This window comes from Castor canadensis, chromosome 5 (genome assembly GCF_047511655.1).
Source record: "Castor canadensis chromosome 5, mCasCan1.hap1v2, whole genome shotgun sequence".
In the NCBI taxonomy this organism is placed as follows: domain Eukaryota; kingdom Metazoa; phylum Chordata; class Mammalia; order Rodentia; family Castoridae; genus Castor; species Castor canadensis.
This window is the reverse complement of record NC_133390.1, coordinates 123,089,794-123,101,135: the sequence shown is the minus strand read 5'-3', so window position 1 is coordinate 123,101,135 and position 11,342 is coordinate 123,089,794. Positions and strand designations below refer to the sequence as shown.

The 11,342-nt window shown below is 44.8% G+C and overlaps 1 protein-coding gene across 1 annotated transcript in view; it reads right to left on the bottom strand.

The window, feature by feature from the left end:
• Window positions 1-7,286: 7,286 nt before the first annotated feature.
• The window catches only part of Cmc1 (C-X9-C motif containing 1), an 80,271-nt gene continuing 76,215 nt past the window's right edge, over window positions 7,287-11,342 (bottom strand). The window contains exon 4 of the mRNA XM_074074042.1: window positions 7,287-7,480. Coding sequence (XP_073930143.1) covers window positions 7,360-7,480 — 121 coding nt within the window. The 3' untranslated portion in view covers window positions 7,287-7,359. The remainder of the gene's footprint in view (window positions 7,481-11,342) is intronic.

Genomic DNA, 11,342 nt, shown 5'->3' with positions numbered 1-11,342 from the left:
CTAGTCAGGTAAACTGACTTGAGTGTGGAAAGGCACAAATATTCTTAAGTCTATTCAGAATGTGACTTGGTTTCTGCTATGAAAAAGAATGACTATTTGTCAAGTACCTACGAATTACATGACATCTACGTAAGTAAATTTTCCACATAAAATTGAGGTTGGGTACTTTTTTCATTAAAAATATGAAAATTACAGATTATGTATTTCATTAGCTTCTTAAAGTAACTGCTTTGCCTCTTCCTCACTTGAGTAATTAAAAACAAGAACTTAAGGTCCTATGTTTTAAGAAATGCACCAATATCAATAGGCCCATAGAGGAATAAAATCTTGTTTGCCCCTGTGCTGGGCAGTCTGTACATTTGTATATTTGCTTTGCTTTTGTCTGCTCTGGTAATCTCCATTGACCTGTGTACTGGGGAAAATGCAGTTTCTTTGTATTTCAAGTAAGAGTAAACAATTCTTTGAATGGTTCACTCAAGAGTTTAGAGGTAAAGTGTGGAACTTGACCATCCGTTGATTCTTTAGGTCTTGTTTCATTAAAAAAAAAAAAAAGTCTCAAATCTATTTCTTGGGACTGGGACTTAAGTCAAATCTAATCTTAGTGGTTAATACTTTGTGATTTTAATGAGGGCTGTGTGGAAATATAAAATTTACTTATATGAAAACCCATTACAGAGCTGTGGTGGAGTTAATAGCGCAGGGGAAAACAAGCAAAACAATTTTTAATATGAGAGTTTAGCCTGGGCCCAAATTATTGCTTTGGTACAGAAACTTGTCATAATACCTCCTGAATCCACCATTATATTATAAAATGGTAATTCACACTTAAAACTTTTTAAAATGAAAGATTAAAGTACTTCAGTAGCCAAGTTAAACAGGTAATTTCAAAGAAATTTTTAACAAAGATAAAAGTAAAATTAATTCAATTAAGTACTTATCTAGGACTCAGGGTACAGCTCAAGTGGCAAAGCACTTGCCTAGGAAGCCCAAGGCCCTCAGTTCAATCCCCAGTATTGCCAAAAAAAAAAAAAAGATGTTTTTGTAAGTACTTATTTGTGTTTCCAAATAAGCCTTTACTACGATTAATAATTACCAGATAGTGTTAGGGTACCTTTGAGGCTTTGCAGCCCACTCAGCCTGAAACCGGCCATGGCTAACATGACCCAAGCCGCCACTTACTGGAACAAAGGGAGGTGGGATGATTTCTGGGAACAGGGACTGTTTCTGGTTAATCTTGCTAAACGGTATGTGAGTCAATGAGTTAAGACACCTGGTGTTTATTAAGTTCCTGATAAATAATCTTCAAGTAATCTTGCCCCACCACCAGGATGTGGGTGATATCAGAAATATGTGACCCCAGGGGCCATAAAAAATTGCTGTGTGACCATGACTAATGTTTAAAAAAAATATAAAAGCAGCCTGAACTCTGCATTTGGGGTCCTCGTTGAAACCCGCTGCGTCGGGCGGATACCTGGACCCCAGGTGGCTGGAAATAAACCTCGCTTTGTGGCTTACATTATCGTGAGTGTCTTTTGTTCCTCTGAGGGGTGGTCGACCTCGGACCCCAACATCTGGAGGTCCCACCAAGATCTCGGCCCCTCCCTGAGAGGAACAAATGGCCTCTGATACTGAGGTTTAATTGAGAAAGACCGCGGAAGGAGGACTGGCCACCTCCGTTTGCAGGGACTTAGAGTCCCTGTCTAAATTTGGTTGAGAATTCTCGTTGAGTGGAAGGAAGGGGTTACAGCCCTGGAGGCTCCACTATTGGAAGTCGTGGGAGACATCCCCCACGGCCAGGAACCACACCAACGTCCTCAGTGGACGCCATTTGGGCGGTCTTTGGGTAAGGATCCTGAATCTGGTGTGAATGGAATTACGCCTGTGAGAGTAGTCTGGTTGACCGACCGGTACTTGTGCATGTTAGAGAGTCCTGTGCGAATTTGTCTGCTGGAATTGTCTCTCTTGTTCTTTGTTGTCTCCTCTGTCCCTCTCTCCTGATCATCATGGGACAGGCTCAGGTAACTCCTAAGACCCTCTTTCTGAGTCATTTTTTAGAAATCCGTGCTAAGGGACACAATTATGGTGTGGAAATTAAGAAAGGTAAGTTTAATGCCCTTTGTTCAGCAGAATGGCCAACCTTCAATGTAGGCTGGCCTCCTCAGGGTACCTTCTCCTTGGACACGATTAAGAAGGTCCGAAACGTCATTAATAGACCCGGTCTTCACAGCCACCCTGATCAATATCCCTATATCCTTATGTGGCAGACTTTGGTAGAGGACCTTCCTTCCTGGCTGCAGCCATTTATCCATGAGTCACCTGCAGACTGGCCTACGATACTGGCCATGTTGGGGAACCACCCCCATTCCCATTACTTCCCCTAAAAAGCCTATTCTACAGGAAGAACCAATTCTCCATCCCTCCTTGATACACTTAGATTTTGAAGTAAATCCCCCGCCATATGCCGCTGCTGTGCCACTCCAGCCAGAGGCAGCTGGCCCCCCTGAGCCTCCCCACTCGTCAGCCTCCCCATCTGCACCCCTGGTCTCCGGACCGGCAAGGGGACTCAGGCCCCGTAGGCAGCAAGAGGAAACCCCAGAGGAGCCCTCCTCCACTTCCACTAGGGCCCCCATCCTCCCGGTGTGGGCCCTGGGTGGTGCTGGTCCCGATGGGGGACACACCTATCAGTATTGGCCTTTTTCAAGTAATGACCTGTACAACTGGAAAGCCCAGAATCATCCTTTTTCTGAGGACCCTAGAGGACTGACTGATCTGTTTGAGTCCATTTTGCATACTCACAGTCCCACATGGGATGACTGTCAGCAGCTCCTTAAGACTCTATTCACCACCGAGGAATGGGAGCGGATTCTCACTGAAGCCAGAAAGAATGTCCCCGGCGACAATGGATGACCAACCACCCTGCCAAGCCTGGTTAATGATTGTTTTCCTTTGAACAGACCCGACTGGGACTATGGGGACGCAGAAGGTAGGGAGCATCTCCGGGTCTACCGCCAGACTCTTATGGCAGGCCTCCAGGCGGCAGCTCGCTGCCCTACCAGTTTGGCTAAGATAAAGGCAATAATGCAGGGGGAAAGCATGGTGGACACTGGGACCTAATACTCAGTCCTTAATAAACCTACTGAGCCACTGTCCCAGAAAATTAGTCTTGTGCAGGGAGCCACTGGGTCCAAGGCATATCAATGGACTAGCAAGCGTCAGGTGGATTTGGGTCAACATCAGGTGACCCATTCCTTTCTGGTCATTTCTGAGTGCCCTGCCCCCCTCCCATGTTTGGTATACCACTTTGGACTTGAAAGATGCTTTTTTTAGCATAGCCCTGGCACCCAACAGTGAACACATTTTTGCCTTCGAATGGCATGATGAAAATACGGGAACCCCCGGACAGCTAACATGGACTAGACTTCCACAAGGTTTCAAAAACTCCCCTACTCTGTTCAATGAGGCTCTTAATCAGGATCTGGACTCATATCGCCGGAGCCACAGTTCCGTGGCTTTTGCAGTATGTAGATGACTTGCTTCTGGCAGCTGCATCTGAAGCTGAGTGCCGGCAAGCCACTGGAGACCTCCTCCAGGAGCTGGGGAAGTTGGGCTATCGGGCCAGTGCAAAGAAGGCTCAAATTTGTAGACAGTCACCTACCTGGGGTATGAACTAAAAGAGGGAATCAGATGGTTAACGAATGCTATGAAAGAAACTATTCTCAGACTCCCCGTCCCCACCTCGGCTCGAGAAGTCCATGAGTTCCTGGGGATGGTGGGCTACCGCCGGCTGTGGATATTGGGGTATGCTGAACTGGCAAAACCCTTATACGAGGCAACTAAGGACAAGGCCCCTTGGGCCTGGGGGCCAGATCAACAAAAGGCCTTTGAGGAGCTCAAGTCCACCCTCCTGAGAGCCCCAGCCCTGGCACTGCCAGATCCTCTAAAGCCCTTCACCCTCTTTGTAGATGAAAGGAGGGGGATAGAGAAAGGGGTACTAATGCAGCACCTAGGGCCCTGGAAGCATCCAGTTGCTTATCTATCCAAAAGGTTAGACCCAGTTGCAGCGGGCTGGCCCCCATGCCTGCTGATCATAGCGGCAGTTGCCCTAATGGTAAAGGACGCAGATAAGCTCACTTTTGGGCAACTGAAGGTGGTAACCCCCCATGCAGTAGAAGGGGTCCTAAAGCACTCTCCAGGTAGATGAATGACCAACGCCTGACTGACTCATTACCAAGGGCTCTTGCTGGATGCTCCCCACATCCTCTTTTCTGAACCAGTCTCTCTGAACCCGGCCACCTTGCTGCCAAATCTGGACCTGGAAGCCCCTCTACATGACTGTCAGGAGATTATAACTGAAGTCACCCAAGTGCACCCCGATCTCCAGGACTCAGCCCTACCCAACAGTGAGCTGCCATTACACTTTCGGCACCGTCCATGTACATGGTGCCATCTACCGGGAAAGGGGTTTCATTACAGTGGAAGGAAAGGAGCTACATAACCTCCCGGAGATCCAGAGACTATTGACTGCTGTGCAGAAGCCCCAAGCTATTGCAGTAGTACATGTTCCTGGCCACCAATCTGCCCAGACTCCAGAAGCTACAGGGAACCGGTGTGTGGACAAAGCGGCCCAAAATGCTGCTTTGGCCTCCACGGCCCTAGTGCTGACTTTACCTGTGCCCGAGCTTCCATGCTTGCCACTGCGACCCGAGTACACCCCGGAAGACAAACAGTGGATCCAAGATCACCGATGCCTGGAGCCCAATCAGCAAGGCTGGTATTGTGATATCGAAGGGCGGCTGATCCTGCAAAGTTAGGACTGTTTCTCCTCTCCAATTTACATCAAGCCAACCATTTAGGCAAGAAGAAACTACTTGCCCTCCTCGAGTCAGCCCACCTCCAGTTCCTGCACCAAACAGCCCAGATTCAAAAGATTGTGGACCAATGTGCCAGGTGCCAGACTATGAAACCCAGCAAAAAGGGACTCCTACATACATACAGGTACACGGGTACGGGGGAGGGCGCTGGGACGGAGCTGGGAAGTGGATTTTACTGAAGTGAAGCCGGGAAGGTATGGGTATAAGTATTTGTTGGTTCTGATAGACACCTTCTCAGGCTGGGTTGAAGCCTTTCCTACAAAACGAGAGACTGCCCAGGTTGTAGCTAAGGTTTTGCTGGAGAAAATCATACCCAGATATGGCATCCCCGAAACTCTAGGCTCTGATAACGGTCCAGCTTTCATCAGTAACATCCTACAAGGGCTGGCCCGGGCAGTGGGGACTAATTGAAAACTACATTTTAAATATAACCCCCAGAGTTCAGGGCAGGTAGAAAGAATGAATCGGACCCTGAAGGAGACCTTATGTAAATTAGCCATCAAGACTGGCGGAGACTGGGTGGCCCTCCTACCCTATGCCATCTTCTGGGTTCAAAACTCACCATATGTACATGCATTGACACCTTCTGAAATTCTATACGGGGCTCCGCCCCCCCCATTGTTGTCCGAACCCTACCAGACCAAGACCCCAGTACAGCCCCAAATTACTTGGCCAGCTTAAAAGCCCTACAGGAGGTCCAATGTGAAGTCTGGCCCATAGTGCGCGCCTTGTATGAGACAAAAGACACATCGAACCCGGAACATGGCATCATCCCAGGGGATTGGGTATGGGTAAAGAAGCACAGAGCCTGCACTCTGGAAGAAAGATGGAAAGGTCCTTACCTGGTCATTCTGGATACCCCCACTGCTCTTAAGGTTGACAGTGTCAGGCCTTGGTTCCATCACTCCCACGTGCATCAAACCAGTCAGCAAAAACAGAAAGATGCTAGAGAGTGGACCGCACAGCGGCACCCAGATAACCCATTGAAGCTGAAGCATTTGCGACCCCAGAAACATGCAGAGTCTTCAAGAGCAGCCACGATGGGTTGGCTGGTCGCTCTGATCTTGCTCAACGCCCAGAGCAGGAGCCTCGCAGAAACCAACCCTCACCAGCCCTATAAGCAAACCTGGATACTCACCGACAGGGCCTAGACTTATTGTTCCTCCAGCAGGGGGGACTATGTGCAGCCCTAGGGGAGGAATGTTATTTTTATGCTGACCATTCAGGGGTAGTTAGGGATTCTATGGCTAAAGTGAGGGAAGGACTGGCAAAAAGGAAACGGGAAAGGGAAGCCAAAGAAAATTGGTTCAAAGCTTGGTTCAATAGGTCCCCCTGGTTCACTACCTTGGTCTCTACCCTGGTGGGCCCTCTGGTCATACTACTGCTTATCTTAATCTTTGGTCCTTGTATTCTGAATAAGGTAGTGACCTTCGTGAAAGATCGAATTAGTACAGTCCAACTAATGGTCCTGAGACAGCAATATGAAAAGTTACCTAGCCCTGAGAATGTTTATGCTCGTCACCTAGATGAGCATGATTCCTCATTATGAACAACTAAAGGGAGGGAATGTTAGGGTACCTTTGAGGCTTGCAGCCCACTCAGCCTGAAACCGGCCATGGCTAACATGACCCAAGCCGCCACTTACTGGAACAAAGGGAGGTGGGATGATTTCTGGGAACAGGGACTGTTTCTGGTTAATCTTGCTAAACGGTATGTGAGTCAATGAGTTAAGACACCTGGTGTTTATTAAGTTCCTGATAAATAATCTTCAAGTAATCTTGCCCCACCACCAGGATGTGGGTGATATCAGAAATATGTGACCCCAGGGGCCATAAAAAATTGCTGTGTGACCATGACTAATGTTTAAAAAAAATATAAAAGCAGCCTGAACTCTGCATTTGGGGTCCTCGTTGAAACCCGCTGCGTCGGGCGGATACCTGGACCCCAGGTGGCTGGAAATAAACCTCGCTTTGTGGCTTACATTATCGTGAGTGTCTTTTGTTCCTCTGAGGGGTGGTCGATCTCAGAGCATCTACCAGGTCTGAAGTCCTTTCCTGTATACTTTATCTGTACTTGAAATACTCAGTAAATCCTCACAGTAACTCTGACATTTATTACACAGTTAATGAGTGGTAGAACTAGGAAGGATTCTGGGTCACAGCCATTCTGCTATCCTGCCTAATAACACCTTTGAAGATCGTTCATTCCAACTTCCTGTAGTACTTTCGATCCCCACAATTAGCAATTGAAGAAGATAACATCCACACAGAGTTGTGTCAAAAAAATCCAGAATGACCAGGAAAACCATGTCCCATTTCAGTATTCTGAATTCTATCCCTTAATTAATAAACCAGAATTCTATTTCATATAAAATTAGTATTTTCATAATTAGGATAAACCAAACACACTCTGAAGTTCATTGTTTCAGGTGATTTATATTATAAATTCTTTCCATAAGTATGAGTGTCCTAATATATTTGAACTTTCCTTACATGCTTGTGGGAAGCTTCTGTAGCCTTTTCTTGGTAGGAACTCCTGTTTTTCTGAATTCTTCCCTTTCCTTCAAATACTCTGTTTTGCATTCTTCATAAAAGGCTGGATCATTATAGCTACAAGAAGGAAATGAAAATCTACTGTAAAAGTGATTACCCTTACAAATAACATAAGCTTATCTTGATACTCAGGTTCAATCTTCAGAAGTAGACTTTTAGTAATAGTCACAAATTTACTCTAAACATTATGTAAATGGGTGGAAACAAAGACCCAAAGATTTTTAAAAACTTTAACTCATACATGAAAAGCATAAAATTGTGCATATTGATGAAAAAATTGTTTTTTATATAGCACTATCACAAGATAACAGCAATGACAAACACAGGTTCTATTCCTTAAGGAGCCTACAGTATTATAGGGCAGGCAAGAAAAGACAACTAACTACAAGTGTAGTGACAGAGATAGGGCCCAGGACCCCATGGAAACATAGGGAAGGGGCAGAGGGGGGAATGTCATGAGGAAATGCCAGAGTTGCATTTTGAAGGTCCAAGAGAAATTCAAATAAAAAGCACATGTGAAAAGGCACATAAATTAGGAAAACAGACACTGCAAGCGGATAAGTATACCACTACAGCAGATTATGCACATAGCAGAAATGGCCTAGGATAAACATGGAACACATAAGGACCCAATCATAATGGGTAATTTATGCCATACCAAGAAATTAAAATCTATCCTGAAGGGAACACAACATGATTAACAGCAAATGGAAGATCAATTTTATGTCTTAGATAAATCTTACAGCATGTGGTAAGTAGGCTAAAGTGCAAGGGGCAGCAAGATTAGAATCAAGATGTCCAATAAACTTAAAATAATCCAGGCAAAGGCCAGGCATAGTGGCTATGTTTACAGTCCCAGCTACATGGGAGGCAGAGATGAAGAGGACGGCAGTTTGAAGCTAGCCTGGGGAAAAAGACCCCCATCTCAACCAGTAAGCTGGAAGTGGTAGCATGAGCCTGTCATCCAAGCTATGTGGGAAGCCTAGGTAAGAAGACTGTGGTCTGAGGTTGGTCTCGGCAAAACCATGAACCTCTACCTGAAAAGTAATGAAGCAAAAACGGCTGGAGGTGTGTGCCATGAAAAAAAAAAAAAGTATCCAGGCAAGAAATTAGGCCAAAGGAGGAATTGCAGGAATGAAAAGGAAAAGATGGATTTGGTGAGATTAGGAAATCACCAATTAAGAATTAGGAGACCAGACTAGATTTTAAACAACTGTGTAATTCACAAAGACACATGATGTGGAGGAACAAAAAACTGCCAAGTTCAAGCCAGGTGCAGGTGGCTCACATCTGTAATCCTAGCTAATTAACAGGCCGAGATTGGCAGGATCATGGTTCAAGGCCAGCCCAGACAAAAAATTGTGAGACTCCACCTCAAAAAACAGTTGGGTGAAATACTACACACCAGTCATCCCAGGGACAGTGGAAAACATGAAGCGGGAGGATCATGGTCTAGGCCAGCCTGGGCAAAAAGCAAGACCCCATTTCCAAAATAACCAGAGCACAAAAGGGTAGAGGCATGGCTCAAGCAGAACAGTGCATGACTAGTAAGCACAAAGCCCTGAGTTCAAACCTCAGTATTGACAAAAAAAGTTGTCAAGTTCAGTCTGAGACCTGACAGAAGCAGAGATACACAGTATCCATAGTAAGTAATCTAATCAATTGAGTGCAAACTAAACTTTCTCAGATTTAAGAATGAGAAGAAAACCCAGGGTAACACCTAACTTTAAGGAACAGGTTAACAAAGAAATGTCTGAAAACCACAGGGAAATGTATGGGAAGTTGGAAAGCATCATGACAGAAATAACTCAAAAGAGAACTATAAGGAGAGAGTGCCAGAAAAAGGCCAAGTAAAAGGAAGGACTATTTGTTGGATTTGACACTGTGAGCATAATATTTAGGAATAGCAGTTTCTGTGGAGTCAGAAACCACAAATCATAGTACATTGAGGTGAGAGGTAGAAATAAAGAAGCACGTGTTGTTAATGTTTCGAGATCTTACTATACAGAGATGGAAGTAGTACTTACATTGATTTTGTGAAATATCAAATAGTAAAGCAGAGGGCTTTCTTATTCTAAGATTTAAGAAAGTATTTCTTTGAGTACTCTGAGACCTAATGTTTCAGAATTTTCCTTCATAACTATTTACTTTCAGCTCATGTCACATCCATCTGTTTCCTTCCTTGCTTCTCTCTTCTAAACCAGCAGAAATTATCCCTTCCTGGCTCCTCCCCCAGAATGCACTAGAACTTGTTATTTTCTCATATTTGTAGGAGGTGAAAAATAGAATATGCAAATGATCAATGTTCAGATAACAAATAATAAATACAAATCTAATAACAGTACAGATAAAACAGAGCTAACACGTACCAAGTACCTACTATGCTCCAGGTACCATGGTGAATGTGTTTACAAATAGTGCCTCACAATCTCTCTGGGTAGAATTATCCTTGGTCACAATGAGGAATCTCCCCAAAGTCACAAGGCTAGAACTCTGCTCTCCAGACCCAGAAGTTGAGCCCAGGCTTCCCTCTGTACTCTGTGCACTTGTGAACTCTGCACTAGAATTTTTCTATCTGGAGAGAGGGATAATGTGTCAAACTAAGAACATGCTATTTGAATAACTGAATCAGAGGTCAAAAAAATTCTTTATCAATATATACAACATTTTAACAAACTTCAGACACACAAAGTTTAAGAGGTTCACTTATTAAACTTCTCCGCCATGGCAACAAAGACAAAATAAATAGCAGAAGGAAGTCTTCACTCTGATTTTAGCTGACCCCAAATCCTGTGGTATTAATCACTAATATGTAAGAAGCCTTTTCAATAGTATTTTGTCACTGGGAAAACCAATACTTACTCCAATCTCTACCTCGTCTCCATTTTCCTGTAGTAATAGAAATAACTCCTGATGAAAATGCCCGTTAAACAATAGGAAAACACATCTTGAACTTAATGGATTTCATGACGGGTTTTCCAGGCACTTTGTTTTTTCAGACAGTCTTTATATGTATCTTGGACTGGCTTGGAGCTTGCTATGTAGGCCTGGAACTCACAGTACTTCTGCCTCAGCTTCCCAAGTGTTGGGATTATAGCTGTGCTTCACCGCACCAGGCTCTTAGGCACTTTCACTATAGTTTTACAGAGCTTCAAAACTGGAAAGGAGTAGTTTCTCTGACCAGGAAAGATGGAATGTCACATTGTATTAGGCCTCTCTTCTAGGGGCCTTCAGCCTAGAGGTACAGAGGGGCTGGAAGTAGCTGCTCATGGAGAATGAGGACAGGGAACTCTGATGAAAAACTGTGACAGACATTGTGTGTTCAAGGAAGTGTTCTGTGCTACTTCAGCATCCCCCACTACCTGGGATCAGCACTGTGTGATGAGAAAGTATGGCCTTCTGGTAAAGACGGGACTTTCATGATGGGAGCAGGTCCTTACTTTCCAATTCCCATGAGAATTCTGGACTTTGGGACAAAGGCTGTGCAATTTCAGTGTCATCTGTGTAGTGCCTTAGCCTCTGAGAAATGGTTTGGAGAAAGGCAGCCCTTGACTTTCTTATATTGTTGCCTGGCACAGTAATGAATCTAGGCGTCTTGTGAGAGGACTTTATTCTGTGGGGAGCAACTGCTCTTGGTTGACTACTCAGTTTTCACATTTATAGTTAGCTGTGTTCACTTACAGAGACTGATGAATGTGAACTTCTATTGCTGGGATGTTCTCTCTCTGCCCTGCTAGATCAGCTCAAATGTTTCACATAAGGCCACACAGGAAGCACACACTGGCATTGGTAGTTTCTGGACATGGGAAATTTGGGGTCCAAGGAATAAATTCAGGGTAGCCTGTTGCCAGGCTTCTGTGCTCAGACACTATTAAGTGCTGAGCAGCATAGTCTCCAATATTCAGAGCAATGGCATGTC